The 20,687-nt window shown below is 46.4% G+C and overlaps 1 protein-coding gene across 2 annotated transcripts in view; it reads right to left on the bottom strand.

Annotated features, from left to right (window-relative positions):
• The window catches only part of LOXL4 (lysyl oxidase like 4), a 216,687-nt gene that overhangs the window by 14,035 nt on the left and 181,965 nt on the right, over positions 1–20,687 (bottom strand). For both annotated transcript variants that reach the window (XM_077455712.1, XM_077455713.1), the window contains 2 exons: positions 3,390–3,505; positions 700–836 (listed from right to left, as the gene is read on the bottom strand). In XM_077455712.1, the coding sequence (XP_077311838.1) occupies positions 700–836; positions 3,390–3,505 (253 nt within the window). The remainder of the gene's footprint in view (positions 1–699; positions 837–3,389; positions 3,506–20,687) is intronic.

Raw genomic sequence — 20,687 nt, 5'->3', positions numbered from 1 at the left:
GTTGTTTTTCAGGGGTTGAGCCTGGCCCCTTAGCTCCAGTGAAAAGAACAATTAAGGCATCAGCATACCAAGACCTTTTGCCCAATTTCATGCTCCCAACTTTGTGGGAACCGTTTGAGGATGGCCCCTTCCTGTTCCAACGTGACTGTGCACCAGTGCACAAAGCAAGGTCCATAAAGACATGGATGAGCAAGTTTGGGGTGGAGGAACATGACTGGCCTGACCTCAACCCAATAGAACAAATGCTCTTCTGGAAGAATGGTCAAACATTCCCATAGACACATCTCCTAAACCTTGTGGACGGCCTTCCCAGAAGAGTTGAAGCTGTTATAGCTGCAAAGAGCGGGGCCAACCCAATATTTAACCCTACAGACTAAGGCTGGGGTGCCGTTAAAGTTCATGTGCGTGTAAAGGCAGGTGTCCCAATACTTTTGGAAATATAGTGTATGTGTTACGCCATTGTCAGAGGTGCCATCCTTTGATGGCACCCTGGTTCAGGAAAGCATAGGAAAAAAGAGTGATATTTGGATACAATCATGCAATAAATCAATGATGGCAATGCCCACAGTACCCCCACACATCCCATGTATCCATTTTCTGCTACAATAATGAAACAAAAGAAAACATTCTAACTCCGTACATTCCCCCATAAACTCATGCAGTATTCTCTTGCTAAGTCCTTATTGGCTTTTTTCTCACCTGGAAAATGTACTCCCCGGGTCCGACGTCCGTGATATCGATCCACTGGCAGTCAATGTCATGGCGGTAGGTATCCCAGCAGCCCACCGTTATTCCTTGTTCACCAAAGTTGGCGCACTCATAGCGCTTCTGGATTCCTGCACATTGAACATCATTACTTGGAAACATAATTTAAAAAGGGTACAATCACTTTTTTGTTATACTACATACATTGTATTATGACATACTGTATACATATTATGACATTTGTTGCATCTTTACACTGTATTATGACTTATAGAGGGGATTTACTAAAACTGGCGCACACGGAATCTAACCAATCATCTTCCAGGTTTTATTGTCAGAGCTTCATTGAACAAGCTGAACTTAGAAGCTGATTGGTTATTATGCACAGCCGCACCAGATTCTGTGTGCTCCAGTTTTAGTAAATCCCTCTACATACATTATATTACCAAAAGTATTGGGTCGCCTGGCTTTAAGCGCACATGAACATTGATGGCATCCCAGTCTTAGTCCGTAGGGTTCAAACATTCCCATAGACACACTCCTAAACCTTGTGGGCGGCCTTCCCAGTAGAGTTGAAGCTGTTATAGCTGCAAAGGGTGGAGCCAACTCAATATTGAACCCTATGGGCTAAGACTGGGATGCCATTAAAGTTCATGTGCGTGTAAAGGCAGGTGTCCCAATACTTTTGGTAATATAGTGTATAACATTTTTAAAAGAGTAACAGAGCGCTGCGCCCCAGTTGTGTGGCATTAGCAAAATAATACTTGCTAATGTCTTCCTGCTTCTCTTCCGGGCCAATAAGGAAGTGGGTCCTGAGACCCGATTGGCCGGGAGTCCTAAGACCTCATTGACTGGGAGTCCGAGACCCGATTGGTGGGGAGGAGAAGCAGCAACCGCCAGGAGACGGAGGGGGGGAAGCCGCAGCCACAACCTGGGGTGGGGGGCGGTGTAGGGTGGCGGGCTGAAGCGACTGGGGGAGGTTAGGTGTCTCGGGTTTGTTTGCTGCCCCCTCCCCCAACCGCTGGAGCACCAACCACCACTGTCTGTGCTGCTGCACACTGCTGTCAGTGTCACTGTGAGAGTCAGATTTGTGTGTGTATGTGCACACCTCCCAACTTTTTGAAATGAGAATGAGGGACACCTATCGGCAGAAGCATGCAGACATAGGACACACCCCTTGCCACGCCCCCTTTAGGGAGAATTGTACTAAAAAAACAAGACTGATTAAACCCACAAGGGCTTTTTTTTTTTACCACTACTCTTTCTTTATATCGGCTTTTGGAATTTACAAATGCAGCAATTTAGAAATCAGATGAAAGGTTTAGCTCTGGAAAACCCTTTTTGATAGATAAAAAGTGAATTTTATATACATCTGTATAGATCAGACCAAAATGAGGGACAAATGAGGGGGAATGAGGGACATCGGGACATTGCTCCAAATCAGGGACAGTCCCTCAAAATCCGGGACGGTTGGGAGCTATGTGTGTGCCAACCAACTTCTTGCCCTCCTGAGTCCTGTCCCTGAGCTACTTACTATATCGAAAATAAAGTAAGAAATATGTTTTTTTTGCCTTAATATCTAAGGCACCCTAAAAAATCACATTGCTAATTGCACATTGTACTTGTTCGTAGCCTAAATAATGACATTTTGCACTTAAAGCGGAGTTCCACCCAAAAGTGAAACTTCTGCTCATCTGATTCCCCCCCCCCTTCCGGTGACACAATTGGCACCTTTCAGGGGGGAAGGGTGGTGCAGATATAATACAGGTATCTGCACCCACTTCTGGGAATAGACTCCTGCAGCTCCCCCCCCCCCGCTGTCTCCTGGGAAACACACGGGTCCCAGGAGATAGCGGGGACCACTTACGACGCGCAGCGCGACTCGCGCATGCGCAGAAGGGAACCAGGAAGTGAAGCCGCAACGCTTCACTTCCTGATCCCCTCACGAGAATGGCGCCGGCAGCAGCCAAGAGCTTGCTCGACTTCAGCTGCCAACATCGCTGGACTCCAGGAAAGGTAAGTGTCCATTTATTAAAAGTCAGCAGCTGCAGTATTTTTAGCTGCTGGCCTTTAATATATATATTTTTTTAGGTGGACTGTCTCTTTAAAAATGTAACTTTTGGAAATGCCAGTAGTTGGGTGTCGTGGCAGTAAGTTTCAATCCGGTAGGTTGGCAGACACCGCTTCCTTTTACCTCCGTTTTTCCTTGTAATCTTCATGATGTGCATTTTTGTGAACCTTTTAGCCCTTGTACACACTGTCGGAGATTCCGACGGAATGTGTCTCCGATCGGACCGTTTGGTCGGATATTTCCGACTGTGTGTGGTCTCCATCGGACTGTTTCCATCGGAGTATCCGACGGACCAAGTTTTCCAACTTGTTGGTAAAATTTTCAGACAAAATGCTCCGATCGGACATACTCCGATCATGTGTAGAGAATTCCAATCGGACAAAGTGCCACGCATGCTCAGATCAAATTCCTACATCAAAGCTATTGGCTACTTGCCTGAACGTAGTCCCCGTCGTAACGAAATAACGTCATCACGTTCCGAACGATCGGATTTTCCGACAACTTTGTCCGACCGTGTGTATGCAACAGTTTCGGACAAAATCCAACGGATTTGGTTGTCGGAATGTCCGACCCGTGTGTACAAGGGCTAACAGGTTCGGCGACGTTGACTTACCTTTTCCACAACGTGTGTCTTCCAGGCAGAAGCTGGCTTTGTGTCCTTCGGCTACTTTGGAGCCGTTCATATTGAGGAGGTCATAGTGGGTGAAGACTTCGATGCTGTGGTAATGTCTGAAGAGGGAAAGAATAGAACAAAATGATAACCTTCAAGGACCATGATGATGGTGGCTTCACATAGTCATGTATGGAAAGAGACACTGCGGTGAGGCTAAACATAATTGAAGCTCTTCTCCGGCGATGTATGTGCTAATTACCGGGCAAATCCAAGAGATCGCCTTACAAGGATCTGTGCTGGTGGGATTGAAAGGAACAACCGAGGAAATGTAAAGACGCCACCCATAGCTCTGAAATATTTCACCATGTCTATTCCTAGTCTCGATGTATTCATTCAGTTCATGGGAAATACCACAAGAAACCAACAACAGTAGAAACTATAACAAACCTTAAAGTGGTTGTAAACCCTTACAAACCACTTTGACCTACAGGTAAACCTAGATTAAGGCTTAGCTGTAGGTTCAAGAAATATCTCCTAAACCTACACGGTTTAGGAGATATTTACCTGAAGACAGCCACCGCTGTCTACGGCGCATGCGCCGTAGACAGCGGCGCGCATGCGCACTGGGTAAGCCGCAGATCGCAGCGTTATGCCGCGAGTGTCGGCTACCGTGCGCATGCGCGGGAGTGACGTCATCGCTGCTCCGGAGCAGCGAGACCCAACAAGAAGATGGACGCTCGGAACTACAGGGGACAGCGGTGACTTCACTGGCTCCTGTGTCAGGTTAGTGACACATAATGGACTACTATGCGATGTGATGTGATGCGATGCGATGCATAGTAGTCCATTATGCTTTACCTTTGCAGGGAATGAAAGAGGAAGTAACACCCATCAGGGTTTACTTCCTCTTTAAACTGATACTAAACAGACTCTGTTTGATTTACATGGTCCCTTCCAGGGCTTTTGTTCCCAGAGAATAGGTGCAGGATCTCCTCTCTTCCGAGTCCCCGCCTGACTCCACCCCCCTACCCACCTCCGAGCACCGTTCCTTGGTTCCACCCCTTTACCCACCTCCCAAACCCCCCCCCCCCCTTTTTTTTAGAGAATACAGAAACCATACCTGCCCCAACATTTTGGAGATGGAAATGAGGGACACCTACTAGCAAACGTATGTAGGCATAGGACACGCCCCCTGCCACGCCCCCTTAAAGGAGAATTAAACCCCAAAAAAAAGGTTAATTAAATCCACAAAGGCGTTTTTTCTTTAACCTCTATTATTCCTTTATATTGGCTTACAAATGCAGCCATTTAGAATTTGGATGAAAGGTTTAGCACCGGGAAACCCTTTTTCGAAAGATAAAAAGTGCATTTCATGTACAACTATATGGATCAGACCAAAATGAGGGACGAATGAGGAGGAAAGAAGGACAGAGGGACATTGCTCCAAATCAGGGACAGTCCCTCCAAATCCAGGACAGTTGGGAGCTATGCTTAAACTGATACTAAACAGACTCTGTTTGATTTACATGGTCCCTTCCAGGGCTTTTGTTCTCAGAGAATAGGTGCAGGATCTCCTCTCTTCCGAGTCCCCGCCCCCCTACCCACCTCCGAGCACCGTTCCTTGGTTCCACCCCTTGCCCACCTCCAAGTACCACCCCCTTTTTTTTAGAGAATATAGAAACCATATCTCCCAACATTTTGGAGATGGAAATGAGGGACACCTACTAGCAAATATATGTAGGCATAGGACACGCCCCCCCTGCCACACCCCCTTAAAGGAGAATTAACCCAAAAAAAAAAAAGGTTATTTAAATCCACAAAGGCTTTTTTTTTACCACTATTATTACTTTATATCGTCTTTCAAAATTTACAAATGCAGCCATTTAGAACTTGGATGAAAGGTTTAGCGCTGGAAAACCCGTTTTGAAAGATAGAAAGTGCATTTCATGTACAACTATATGGATCAGACCAAAGTGAGGGACAAATGAGGAGGAATGAGGGACAGAGGGACATTGTTCCAAATCAGGGACAGTCCCTCCAAATCCGGGACAGTTGGGAGCTGAGCAGGAACAAGTATCATTTTGTGGTGCTAAGGATTTTGTATGGAATTTGTTAATAAGCAAAAGAAAGGCAGTAATATAGATCTAGGAACAATGGACACTCCAGCGACAATAGATCCACCCCCCAGTAACAATGGATTTCCAACAGCCAGCATCAATAGACCCTCCAGCAGCCAGCAACATTAGACCCGCTCTCTCAACAGTAGATCCCTCCCAGCAACAATCAACCCCCCTGCAACACAAGACCCACCACCCAGGAACAATAGATCCCCCCAGCAGCAACAATAGACCTCCCCAGCAATGAAAGACCCCCCTGCAAAAATAGATCTCCAGCAACAATAGATACCCCAACAGCCAGCATCAATAGACCCTCCAGCAGCCAGCAGCAAAAACCCCTCCCCTCAACAGCGGATTCCCCCCACCAAGCAACGATTGAGCCCCCAGCAACAATAGATCACCTACGAGCGACAGAAGATCTCCTCAGAAACAATAGACCCGCTCCCTCTGCAAAAATATATCCCCTGCAGCAACAATAGATCCCCCAGTAGTCAGCATCAATAGACCCTCCAGCACTCTCCGCCCCCCCCCCCCCCGTGTTCCTGCTGAAAAATCCCCTGGTCCCTTTTATTTCTGTATGTGGTTGATGGTTCTGTAATTATTTTTACTTTTAAAAGATTTCCTAATCGATATCCAGATGTCACATGACCCAGCTCTCTCCCTGCCTGTCTGCAGGGAAACATAAGCAGGAACAGCTTCTAGTCCTCTGCTGCTGGTCACATGTTCAAAATTATGGGAATTTTCTTTAAATAACACTTACCTAGGTGGATGCAGCATCTGTCCCCTACCAGCTGTAAGGTGAGTACCGAGCTATCAAATGCCACTGATCGCTCAGTTCTCAGTGCTCCCCAAGCAGAGAGCTCTCTGCTTTGTCTCCCTCCCCCCCCCCCCCCCCAGCTCACTGGAGCACTGGGCTGTGGATGGAACAGGAGCGGCAGCTCTTAGTGGCTCTTTGAAAGGCTGAGCCGGGTGCCGGTCCAGGCATGTGGAAGGATCCCGACCATATGGTCGAAATCTTTCCCAAGCCTGGACCGCCTCTGTGATGTCAGCCAACAGCGAGCTTCAGCCCGCTGTCTGCTGGAAACGAAGGGTCACAGGAGTGCAGAACGGACTGCCTCAAGCCCCAATTCACTAACCCCTTTGCCCTGGCCCTTTAGGAGGTTTCAAATGGTGGGAGGAGGTTTCAAATGGTGGGAGCATGGTTTATGATCATGTGACCACTGTGATTGGCTGTTATGGGGTTCACATTATCGGAAAGCTCCCAATCACTTCTTGCTTTCGATTAGCTGCTGGTAACCGTGTAGGGAGGGCACAGGGCGCACATGCTATTTGCACAGATGTGTCTGCTACGCAAATATTCAGCCACGCAGCACCAAGGACCAAGAAGGAGACTGAACAATTGCTAGCAATTAAAAATTAAGGTAAAAAACAGCGTGTGGTCCCTCACCAAATCCATACTAGATCCTTAGTTCTGGAATAGATTTTGAGGGGAACCCCACACCAAATTGAAAAAAAAAAAATGGTGGTGGGTCCCCTCCAAAATCCATACCAGACCCTTATATGAGCATGCAGCCTGGCACGCCAGGAGTGCCCCGCTCCTCCTGAACCATACCAGGCCATGTGGGTGTGCTCCCTCCCTCCAAAGCACTTTGTTCCCATGGGGACAGGGACCTCTTCTCCCCAACCCTGGCCAGTGTTTGTGAGGGGGGGGGGGTCTGCGGGCAGGGTGCTTATCGGGAATCTGGAAGCCCCCTCTAACAAGGGGAATGAGTATGGGGTACATTGTACCCCATACTCATTCACCCAAAAAAAGTGTCAAAAATAAACAGAGACCGTTTTTTGACAATTACTTTATTACAAACACAGCAATAATGTCCACCAAAGTAAATCCTGCGTCGATCACGATAAATGTCCCCACCGACCCGAAAAAAGAAAAAAAAAAAAAAACAGGTCTGAACCCAACGCTGGCTTCCACCGTCTGAAAGCGCCGCTGCCTGCCATCACTAAATAAACTAAGGGTGACATCACTGGGTGGACCCGCTTCCTTGTGACATCATCAAGAATGGTATTGGCAGCAAAAACCGCTAAAGCCAAGGAGGTTGCCCTCTGCTCTCCAGTCGCCACAGAGCTGCACGTGATCCAGTATTACACCAGCCATTTGATGGCTTGACAGTATGGTTAGGAGCACAAGCAACTGTGGTAATCCTGTCAGGGCTGGGTTCAGCCCTTCCTTCTCTGAGCTGGCCGCTCAACTGTCTGCTAATTGCCAGCTCCTTCCATTGCTCAGCTGTTGATGATATCCTGCTCGTCAGTCCTGCCTACTTAAGCGCCTGTTCAGACCAGAAGAGCTCTGCCTTCACTAAATAAACTAAGGGTGACATCACTGGGTGGACCCGCTTCCTTGTGACATCATCAAGAATGGTATTGGCAGCAAAAACCGCTAAAGCCAAGGAGGTTGCCCTCTGCTCTCCAGTCGCCACAAAGCTGCACGTGATCCAGTATTACACCAGCCATTTGATGGCTTGACAGTATGGTTAGGAGCACAAGCAACTGTGGTAATCCTGTCAGGGCTGGGTTCAGCCCTTCCTTCTCTGAGCTGGCTGCTCAACTGTCTGCTAATTGCCAGCTCCTTCCGTTGCTCAGCTGTTGATGATATCCTGCTCGTCAGTCCTGCCTACTTAAGCGCCTGTTCAGCCCAGAAGAGCTCTGCCTTCGCCTTGGTCAACATCACAGAGACTATATCCTGTGTTCCTGTTCAAAGACTTGCTTTGCTGACATCCCTTCTGGCTCCAGATCCTGCTTGCTGTTCCACTACATTGATCCCTGACTTCTGGCTTGGCTGACTATCCGTTTCCTGTTACTAAACTTTGGCTATGTTTTGACTACTTTTGTTCTTTTTTCTTTTATTATTAAACAAGTGTAATTTAACTGTACTTCTGTCTCGGGCTGATTTCATGGTTTCTGCCGAATGCTCACTCACAGCTTGTCTTGTACAGTATGTGACTGTTTTGGGGTCTGATCTGATCACATTTACTTCTATATGATAAAAAATGTTTAGAAGATTTATCGGTTTCCTTTAAAAGCTTTTATATCCACTGCACTTCGCCCCGCTACTCCATCACAATGTTTCCAGCTTTGAAGAATCAGCGTAATGGAGGCTCTGCAGGGTTTTTTTATTTTTTTTTGGGAGGGGGAGGGGAGCCTATATTAGCGCGGTATGTTTTTTTTCTGCTTCTAGAAATCACTTTAGCGGCGCAGAGACGTTGCCTGCTGCTCCTGACAAGGTATCGCTGCGAGAGCCGACTCGTTAGAATCAAGCTCATCTGGCGTTATCACAACGTCCCATTATTCTCTTCTGCCTCGGCTCCTTCTGTCGATGGAAATTCAATGGAATCAAAGAAAATCTAATTTGGCCTGAACACCGCTTCTGCAATCCGTTCCTCGCGACTGAAATCTTCCACGGAGGAAGTTTCTCTTTTCATACAGAATGTGGGAGAGTGCGGGAAGAGTTAATGAGATGCCAAAGACAGATTTCATTGCAGAATAAACAAAATGCTTTATAGGAGAAGTCCATGGAAACCCAACTGAATGATAATTCGTTGGCTAAAGATTTTTTTTTTTAATTGCCAAAAAAAATAAAAAATGTAATAGAATTCTTATTTTCACTTTTTTTGACCCTTTGCTGATCTCCTGCTGTCACTTTGCCGCCACCTCCTGTCTCTAGTGAAGGCTAGGTGACAATTATTAGGATTTCCTGATGGTGACAACAGCGAACCATACCTGTGTAATGTGTGTTCTGATGTGTGTCATGGCTTATTTGGTAAATGTTAGAAATCATGTTTTGCTTATTTTTTCTTATTTTTTGGCTAATAGGAAAGTCTGACAATTCTGTTCATGGAGTGCAACTTTGATGCAACTTTCCACTCTCTGGCACTCAAGTTGCATCAAAGTCCCATCAAAGTAGTGCAGGAACCTTTATATGTCCAAAGTTGAATGTTAGGGTTAGGGCTAAGGGCAAGGGTAAAATCCTAGGGTTAATGTTCTAAAACTCTAACCCTAACTTTAACCCTAACCCTATCCTTAACCCTACCTATAACCCTAACTCTAACCCTATCCCCAACTCTAACCCCAACGCTAACCCCAACTCTAACCCTATCTCTAACTCTTACCCTTACCCTAACCTTACCTATAACCCTAACTCTAACCCTATCCCCAACTCTAACCCCAACTCTAACTGTAACCCTAACTTTAACCCTATCCTTAACCCTACCTATAACCCTAACTCTAACCCTAACCCCAACTCTAATCCCAACTCTAACCCCAACTCTAACTGTAACCCTAACTCTAACCCTATCCTTAACCCTACCTATAACCCTAACTCTAACCCTAACCCCAACTCTAATCCCAACTCTAACCCCAACTCTAACTGTAACCCTAACTCTAATCCTATCCTTAACCCTACCTATAACCCTAACCCCAAACTCTAATCCCAACTCTAACCCCAACTCTAACTGTAACCCTAACTCTAACCCTATCCTTAGCCCTACCTATAACCCTAATTCTAACCCTATCCCCAACTCTTACCCAACTTTAACCCCAACTCTAACCCTAACTCTACCTTACCTATAACCCTAACTCTAACCCCAACTCTAACTGTAACCCTAACTCTAACAATATCCTTAACCCTACCTATAACCCTAACACTATCCCTAACTCTAACCCCAATTATAACCCTATCCCTATCCATAACTTTTATCCTATCCCTAACCTTACCTATAACCCTAACTCTAAGCCCAATTCTAACTGTAACCCTAACTCTAACACTATCCCTAACTCTAACCCCAACTTATTTGGTAAATGTTAGAAATTATGTTTTGCTTATTTTTTCTTATTTTTGGGCTAATAGGAAAGTCTGACAATTCTGTTCATGGAGTGCAACTTTGATGCAACTTTCCACTCTCTGGCACTCAAGTTGCATCAAAGTCCCATCAAAGTAGTGCAGGAACCTTTATATGTCCAAAGTCGAATGTTAGGGTTAGGTCTAAGGGCAAGGGTAAAATCCTAGGGCTAATGTTCTAAAACTCTAACACTAACTCTAACCCTAGCCCTATCCTTAACCCTACCTATAACCCTAAATCTAACACCAACTCTAACCCTATCTCTATCTCTAACTCTTACCCTAACCTTACCTATAACCCTAACTCAAACCCCAACTCTAACTGTAACCCTAACTCTAACCCTATCCTTAACCCTACCTATAACCCTAGCTCCAACCCTATTCCCAACTCTAACCCCCAACTCTAACCCTATCCCTAACCTTACTTATAACCCTAACTATAACCCCAACTCTAACTCTAACCCTATCCATAACCCTACCTATAACCCTAACTCTAACCCTTTCCCTAACTCTAACCCCAACTCTAACCCTATCCCTAACCCTATCCCTAACTCTTACCCTATCCACAACCTTACCTATAACCTTAACTCTAACCCCAATTCTAACTGTAACCCTAACTCTAACCCTATCCTTAACCCTACCTATAACCCTAACTCTAACCCTATCCCTAACCTTACCTATAACCCTAACTCTAACTGTAACCCTAACTCTATCCCGAAGTCTAACCCTAACTTTAACACTGACCCTAACTTCAACCCTAACTCTAAACCCTAACTCCATCAATTACTGCTAATCCTAACTGTAACTCTAACCCTAACCCTTAACCCTAACATGCGACTTTGGAAGCATATCGTTCCTGCACTACTTTGATGCAACTTTGATGTGACTTGAACTAACTTTAACTCTAATCCAGAGGTGTCCAAACTTTTTTCAAAGAGGACCAGATTTGATAAAATGAACATATGTGAGGGCCGACCAGTTTGCCTGACATTCTTTGAACCATTAAAATTCGGTCTTAGTGTGTTCGTTCGAGCAGTAATACACTGCCTGACAAGAATTCTCCTGCCTTTGTGACTGTGTGTGAGCAAAGAGCTCAGGCTGTTATTTGGATATACCCCTATTGCCAGAAATGCAGTACCCAGGCATGTACTGGCCATTGGGACTACCGGGAGATTCCCGGTGGGCCAATGGCTCAGTGGGCTGGTCTGGTGCAGTCCTGGAGCCGCTCCTCTCTGACAGTGAGTGATCATGATTTCCTGCCTGTCAGGAGGAGAAGCTTCCATCATATGCTGGAGAGAGCATTAGGCGTTATGCTCCCTCCAGCCTGCAGGGGGAGATAGACAGCCGGCCGACTTTCCTTCCTCTCTCCCCTACCACATGACTGGAGAGAGGAAGAAGAGAAGCTGCCTTCAGAACTGTGAGTACATGTGGGGGGAGGACACTGATGTAAGGGGGTTGCTGATGGGTCACTCTGGTATAAGGGGGCTACTGATGGGACACTCTGATGTAAGAGGGCTGCTGATGGGTCACTCTGGTGTAAGGGGGCTGCTGATGGGACTCTGGTGTAAGGGGGTTGCTGATGGGACTCTGGTGTAAGGGGGTTGCTAATGGGACTCTGTTGTAAGGGGGCTGCTGATGGGACACTCTGATGTAAGGGGGCTGCTGATGGGACACTCTGATGTAAGGGGGCTGCTGATGGGACACTCTGATGTAAGGGGGCCGGTCTGTATGAAGTCCAGGGCCAAATTTCTGTCCCAGCCCAGCCCTGGCAGTACCTATCATTGCCAGAAATGCAGCACCCACCATTGCCAGAAATGCAGCACCCACCATTGCCAGAAATGCAGACTCACAGACTTAACCCTAACTCTAGCCCTAACCCTAACCCTAAACGTAACCCTAACCCTAATGCTAAACTTAACCCTAACTCTAACTCTAACCCTAACCCTAACCTTAACTTTAACCCTAACCCTAACCCTAACTTTAAAGCGGAGGTCCACCCTAAAGTGGACCTTCCGCTCATCGGAACCCTCCCCCCCTGTAACCCTAACTCTATCCCGAAGTCTAACCCTAACTTTAACACTGACCCTAACTTCAACCCTAACTCTAAACCCTAACTCCATCAATTACTGCTAATCCTAACTGTAACTCTAACCCTAACCCTTAACCCTAACATGCGACTTTGGAAGCATATCGTTCCTGCACTACTTTGATGCAATTTTGATGTGACTTGAACTAACTTTAACTCTAATCCAGAGGTGTCCAAACTTTTTTCAAAGAGGACCAGATTTGATAAAATGAACATATGTGAGGGCCGACCAGTTTGCCTGACATTCTTTGAACCATTAAAATTCGGTCTTAGTGTGTTCGTTCGAGCAGTAATACACTGCCTGACAAGAATTCTCCTGCCTTTGTGACTGTGTGTGAGCAAAGAGCTCAGGCTGTTATTTGGATATACCCCTATTGCCAGAAATGCAGTACCCAGGCATGTACTGGCCATTGGGACTACCGGGAGATTCCCGGTGGGCCGATGGCTCAGTGGGCTGGTCTGGTGCAGTCCTGGAGCCGCTCCTCTCTGACAGTGAGTGATCATGATTTCCTGCCTGTCAGGAGGAGAAGCTTCCATCATATGCTGGAGAGAGCATTAGGCGTTATGCTCCCTCCAGCCTGCAGGGGGAGATAGACAGCCGGCCGACTTTCCTTCCTCTCTCCCCTACCACATGACTGGAGAGAGGAAGAAGAGAAGCTGCCTTCAGAACTGTGAGTACATGTGGGGGGAGGACACTGATGTAAGGGGGTTGCTGATGGGTCACTCTGGTATAAGGGGGCTACTGATGGGACACTCTGGTGTAAGGGGGCTGCTGATGGGACTCTGGTGTAAGGGGGTTGCTGATGGGACTCTGGTGTAAGGGGGTTGCTGATGGGACTCTGTTGTAAGGGGGTTGCTAATGGGACTCTGTTGTAAGGGGGCTGCTGATGGGACACTCTGATGTAAGGGGGCTGCTGATGGGACACTCTGATGTAAGGGGGCCGGTCTGTATGAATTCCAGGGCCAAATTTCTGTCCCAGCCCAGCCCTGGCAGTACCTATCATTGCCAGAAATGCAGCACCCACCATTGCCAGAAATGCAGCACCCACCATTGCCAGAAATGCAGACTCACAGACTTAACCCTAACTCTAGCCCTAACCCTAACCTTAAACGTAACCCTAACCCTAATGCTAAACTTAACCCTAACTCTAACTCTAACCCTAACCCTAACCTTAACTTTAACCCTAACCCTAACCCTAACTTTAAAGCGGAGGTCCACCCTAAAGTGGACCTTCCGCTCATCGGAACCCTCCCCCCCTCCGGTGCCACAATCGGCACCTTTCAGGGGGGAGGGGGGTGCAGTTACCTGGATAATCCAAGTAACTGCACCCACTTCCGGGATAGCTCTCTGCGGAAAGGGGCGTAACTTACGCCCCTTTCCGCAAGTGCCCGCCCCTTCCCGCAAGTGCCCCGCTGCCTGCTGGGAAACACACAGATCCCAGAGGCAGCGGGGAGCGTCCTTATTGCGCAGTGCGATTCGCGCATGCGCAGTAGGGAACCGGGAAATGAAGCCGAAAGGCTCCATTTCCTGATTCCCATACCCAAGATGGCGGCGGCAGGACCCGACAGACGACCTAGAGATCGGCTTCGGGTGCCGACATCGCGGGCACGCTGGACAGGTAAGTGTCACTATTTTAAAAGTCAGCAGCTGCAGTATTTGTAGCTGCTGGCTTTAAAAAAAAAAAAAACGCGGAGTCCCGGTGGACTCCCGCTTTAAACTTAACTTTAACCCTAACTCTAACCCTAACCTTAACTCTAACCCTAACTCTAAACTTAACTCTAACCCTAACTCTAACCGTAACTCTAACCTTAACTCTAACGTTAACTTTAACCCTAACTCTAACTCTAACCCTAACTTTAAACTTAACTCTAACCCTAACTGTAACCCTAACTCTAAACTTATCTTTAACCCTTACTCTAACCGTAACTCTAACCTTAACTCTAAATTTTACTCTAACCCTAACGCTAACCCTAACTCTAAACTTAACTCTAACCCTAACCTTATCCCTAATAGACATGTGAACTGACAAAAAATTTGTTTGTTATCATTTCATTGCTTTTTTCGGACATTCAAAAATTGCCAGGAATGCAACACCCACCATTGTCAGGAATGCAACACCCCCACTGCCAGGAATGCAGTACACTACCCACCATTGCCAGAAATGCAGCACCCACCATTGCCAGAAATGCAGCACCCACCATTTCCAGAAATGCAGCACCCACCATTGCCAGAAATGCAGCACCCACCATTGCCAGAAATGCAGCCCCACCATTGCCCGAAATGCAGCACCCACCCATTTCCAGAAATGCAGCACCCACCATTGCCAGAAATGCAGCACCCACCCATTTCCAGAAATGCAGCACCCACCATTGCCAGAAATGCAGCACCCACCATTGCCAGAAATGCAGCCCCACCATTGCCAGAAATGCAGCACCCACCCATTTCCAGAAATGCAGCACCCACCCATTGCCAGAAATGCAGTCCCACCATTGCCATGTCCAGAGTGAATGGGAGTGACTTATAATTACCAATCATCTGCTGTACCTGCAGGGATCTAATGAGGAACTTGGCAGGTTCTGTGTCCCCTTAGACATCATTTCTCTTTGGGAGGATCTCACCAAAAATGAAATTTTTCTTGCAGGGGGATGCCCAAAATCTGACTTGTATCTTAGTGCAGACTTCTGGGAAAATCAGTGAGCCAATCGCACAAGCAGGAAATGACATTTCTGGGAGGCTGTATACCATCTGTGCATGGGAAGGGGTATTCCCTTCCCGCTGCTTGTAATAACAGCCGACCAGCTGCTTAGCCATTGTTATTACAAGAAAGCCGACCGTTGGCTCTAAAAAAACAGCTGCAGCTGTAGGCATGACCCCAGTAAAACCACTTGAAGCCAAATGAGGTCCAGGTACCTGATTTGGCAGCAAGTGGTTTACTTACTTTTACAAGTCAGTGTTCCTGATCACCGCCACACCAGTCATATGATGATGCTGTACTGCACTGGTGACAGTATAAAAAAAACAAAAAATAATAATATATAAAAATAAAAAAAATAATTTTTCCATTTTCCAAAAAATTTGGACAAAAAAGTTGCAGCTTCAAAAAACTCACCATGTCTCTTACTAAATACCTCAGACTGACTAATTTACAAAAACTAGACATTTGGAGAATATTTCTACTGTTGTCAGGGCTGGGCTCCCTGCCCTCCCTTCTCTGTGCTCAGGTTGCTCAGCTCTCGGTTAATTGCCGGAACTCATCGTTCTGCAGCGGCTCACCTGTTGATCATCTCCTGCTCGCCAGTCAAGCCCACAGCCAGCCCCTTCTGGCTATTTAAACTGCCTGGTTCATTTCTTCAATGCCTTCATCTTGGTCAACATATCTAGAGACTCTCTGCTGTGTTCCCGTTGAAGACTTGCCTGGCTGACGTTCTTTCTGGTTCCTGATCCTGCCTGCTGCCTCTGACTACACTGATCTCTGGCTTCCTGATTTCCTGGCTTATTCTGACTACCCAATTTGGCTGCCGAACCCTGGTTATGTTTTGACTACGTTTACAAGTTGTACCATTTTTACCATTTTATTAAAAGGTCACCTAATTTTTTACTACATTCTCTGTCTCCGCCTGTTTCATGGTTCCTGACAGTAGGCAAAGGCCATGAATTCAGAAGACGCAGGCAATCCACCTAGTGGTAATATTTTTTCCATGTTGAATGAGCAGAATCACCGCATAGATCAGTTTGCCATAGCGTTACAGACGCTCTTGATTCGCACTGCTCACCTGGCTGTTTCCGGTTCAACCTGTGTTGCAGGCCGACCCCTGCTGCTGCTCCAGTCTCTGTGCAGGCACCCGCCTTGAATATTATCTCTGTTAGCCCTTGTACACACGGGTCGGACATTCCGACAACAAAATCTGTCGGATTTTGTCCGACGGATTTTGCCCGAAACTGGTTTTGCATACACACGGTCTGACAAAGTTGTCAGAAAATCTGATCGTTCGGAACGTGATGACGTTATTTCATTACGACGGGACTACGTTCAGGCTAGTAGCCAATAGCCTTGGTCTAGAAATTTGATCTGAGCATGCGTGGCACTTTGTCCGATCGGAATTCTCTACAAGCGATCGGACAAAGTTCGATTGGATCATGTTGTCTAAAACTTTGTCGGTTGGATATTCCGACGGAAACCGATGGAGCCCACACACGGTTGGATTATCCGACAACACGGTCCGATTGGACATTTTCCGTCGGAATGTCCGACCGTGTGTACAAGGGCTAAGACGTATGTCTGGTTCTGCTCTGCTTCCCCTGGCAGTTTGGGGGCGATCCAGTTCAATGCAGAGGGTTTCTCAACCAGGTTGGGGTATACTTTGAGATGCTGCCCCAGGTGTTCCTCACGGACAGAAGCAAAGTAGGCTTCATTATTTCTTTGCTTTCTGATAGAGCCTTGGCCTAGACCAGTGATGGCGAACCTTGGCACCCCAGATGTTTTGGAACTACATTTCCCATGATGCTCATGCACTCTGCAGTGTAGTGGAGCATCATGCGAAATGTAGTTCCAGAACATCTGGGGTGCCAAGGTTCGCCATCACTGGCCTAGACCCTTTATGGGAGATGCAAAAACCCATTGTCCTGAGTAACCCAGAGTTTGTAGCTTACTTTAAAAGGCTATTTGAAGTTCCCCCCATGCTCCACTTCTGCTGCCAAAGCCTCTTGTCCATCAAACAGAATATGAGAACTGTTGCCAATTATGCCATTGAATTCCATACTCAGGCAAGCTGAGGTCACTTGGAACAATGAGGAACTCATTGCTGCTTTTTTTCTCATGGTCTCTCAGATAACATCAAAGATGAGATAGCAGCCCGAGACCTACAGTATCTCACAAAAGTGAGTACACCCCTCACATTTTGTAAATATATTGTGACAACACTGAAGAAATGACACTTGTCTACAATGTAAAGTAGTGAGTGTACAGCTTGTATAACAGTGTACATTTCCTATCCCCTCAAAATAACTCAACACACAGCCATTGATGTCTAAACTGCTGGCAACAAAGGTTAGTACACCCCTAAAGGAAAATGTTCAAATTGGACCCAATTAGCCATTTTCCCTCTCTGGTGTCATGTGACTCAATAGTGATACAAGAACTCAGGTGTGAATGGGGAGCAGGTGTGTTAAATTTGGTGTTATCACTCAACATGACACCTCATGACAAAACACTCTCTGAGGATGTGAAAAAAAACAAGTCTTGCTCTACATAAAGATGGCCTAGGCCAGGGGTAGGGAACCTTGGCTCTCCAGCTGTTTTGAAACTACAAATCCCATCATGCCTCTGCCTCTAGGAGTCATGCCTGTGATTGTCAGGGTCTTGCAGTGTCTCATGGGACTTGTAGTTTCAAAACAGCTGGAGAGCCGAGGTTCCCTACCCCTGGCCTAGGCTATAAGAAGATTGCCAAGGCCCTGAATCTGAGCTGCAGCACTGTGGCCAAGACCATACAGAGGTTTAACAGGACAGGTTCCACTCAGAACAGGCCTCGCCATGGTCCACCAAAGAAGTTGAGGTCACGTGCTCAGCATCATATCCAGAGGTTGTCTTTGGGAAATAGACGTATGAGTGCTGCCAGCATTCCTGCAGAGGTTTAAGGGGTGGGGGGGTCAGCCTGTCAGTGCCAGCTGGCAGCTGGTGAATTTTCAGGATGGGGGAGCACCAGACCCCGCCCTTCCTTTTTGACCCCTCCTACTTGGTGAAAATGGGCATGGTTTCAGTGAAATAGTGGGCGTGGCTCTAAGGTGGTGTGATTAGCGTCTGAGATGAACGAGGGATGGGGGGGAGAGGGATGGAGAGAGGGAGAGGGATGGAGAGAGGGATGGAGGGACAGCAGGCCCAGATCCTACACAACAATAGAAATATGTGTATTCTAGAAAGTTTAACAATCAGCAGATAAAGATGCTCCAAACACCTGGTGTTGGCGCTTCAATTATCCCAGCACCATGGTTGTTATGTAGCAGAATACATTTTGGCCTACATTTTTGAAGAAATCAGATTTTATTGAAAATGTTTTATAACAGAAAGTAGAAAATATTGTTTTTTTTTTTCAAAAGTATTTTTTCATTTATATATATATATTTTTTTTTACTTTTTTATTATATGAATGAATGAATAAATGACTCGTATAGGTAGCGCTATACAAGTCATTCATTCATTCATATAATAAAAAAGTAAAAAAAAAAACCAAAAAAAAAACAGTGGTGGTCAAACATCATCAAAAGAAAGCTCTATTTTTATGAAAAAAAAATATTTAAATTTCATTTGGACACAGTGTTGCATGACCGTGCAATTACCGGTAAAGTAGTGCAGTGCTGAATAGCAAAACAATTTCCTGGTCATGAAAGGGGGTCAAACCTTCTGGAGGTCAAGGGGTTAATAACATTTAATTACAATGTGACTTGTGTAGCAATTGTATATGATATGATATATATATATTTTTTTTATCTGCTTTTTTTTTCGCCATTAATATGGCATTACCCTTTAAACTGAGTATTGCCTCTTTAGGCTGGGTTCACACGGCCGCACGTTCCGGCTCACAGCAGGAGTCCGTATAATATGTATGACAATAAGCCAGCGGAATCACACTAGGGAAGACTGTTCATTATTATTGGGGGGGGGGGGGGGGGGGGGAAACGAAGACGAGAACTTCTTTTTATTTCTAAAGCCCAAATTGGAGACGTACAATTATCTGCCGAGGGGCTCAGTCTAATCAGCTTCCTATTCATGATCTATTTGAAAAGAAAATCGCAGGTATTGTAATAGAGCCACAAATATCCTATTGAATGGGTTGTGGATATCTCCGCCGTACAGCCGATGAGACCAGAACCCGACTCTCTGTCCTTGCTGGACAGACGAGTTACAATTCTGCAGAGAACCGGAGTTCCCAATCTCCAGCTGTATATGGATGAGGTCCATGAAGAACAATGGCGGATGTGTCCGTGACTAATACTCTGCACTTCTATGCGATGCTGGGAGAAGATCATACAATGCCCATGGCCTTAGGAACACTTCGTACCCACCCGCTTATGCACCCCACAACCTCCCCCTTATTGGACACCCCACCCCCCCCCCCCTCCCCCATTTGGATGGAGGAGGGGATGGGGTTAAAATGTTGGTGATGTTTGTGGTACACTGCATCTAACGGAAAAAGTTTAAGATCAGTGGAAAAATATTTGGCAAAGGAGAAAATGCCTTTGGTGCCTGCATGGGTGGCGTCACTGAAAAGGAAAAAATGCCAGTCAGTGGTGTCACTGGAAGAAGAAATTCCCAAGTCAGTGGTGTCACCAGAAAAACAAATGCCCAAGTCAGTGGTGTCACCAGAAGAACAAATGCCCAAGTCAGTGGTTTTCACCAGAACAAGTGCCCAAGTCAGTGGTGTCACCAGAAGAACAAATGCCCAAGTCAGTGGTGTCACCAGAAGAACAAATGCCCAAGTCAGTGGTTTTCACCAGAACAAGTGCCCAAGTCAGTGGTGTCACCAGAAGAACAAATTACCAAGTCAGTGGTGTCACCAGAAGAACAAATTACCAAGTCAGTGGTGTCACCAGAAGAACAAATGCCCGAGCCAGTGGTGTCACCAGAAGAACAAATGCCCAAGTCAGTGGTTTTCACCAGAACAAGTGCCCAAGTCAGTGGTGTCACCAGAAGAACAAATGCCCAAGTCAGTGGTGTCACCAGAAGAACAAATGCCCAAGTCAGTGGTTTTCACCAGAACAAGTGCCCAAGTCAGTGGTGTCACCAGAAGAACAAATTACCAAGTCAGTGGTGTCACCAGAAGAACAAATTACCAAGTCAGTGGTGTCACCAGAAGAACAAATGCCCGAGCCAGTGGTGTCACCAGAAGAACAAATGCCCGAGCCAGTGGTGTCACCAGAAGAACAAATGCCCAAGTCAGTGGTTTTCACCAGAAGAACAAGTGCCCAAGTCAGTGGTGTCACCAGAAGAACAAATGCCCAAGTCAGTGGTGTCACCAGAAGAACAAATGCCCAAGTCAGTGGTGTTACCAGAAGAACAAATGCCCAAGTCAGAGGTGTCACCAGAAGAACAAATGCCCAAGCCAGTGATGTCACCAGAAGAACAAATGCCCAAGTCAGTGGTGTTAACAGAACAAATGCTCAAGTCAGTGGTGTCACCAGAAGAACAAATGCCCAAGTCAGC

This window comes from Lithobates pipiens, unplaced genomic scaffold, assembly GCF_037356315.1.
Source record: "Lithobates pipiens isolate NorthernLeopardFrog02 unplaced genomic scaffold, aLitPip1_a1.2 Scaffold_25, whole genome shotgun sequence".
In the NCBI taxonomy this organism is placed as follows: domain Eukaryota; kingdom Metazoa; phylum Chordata; class Amphibia; order Anura; family Ranidae; genus Lithobates; species Lithobates pipiens.
The sequence above is the reverse complement of the archived record's forward strand: the minus strand, read 5'-3'. Positions and strand labels throughout refer to the sequence as shown.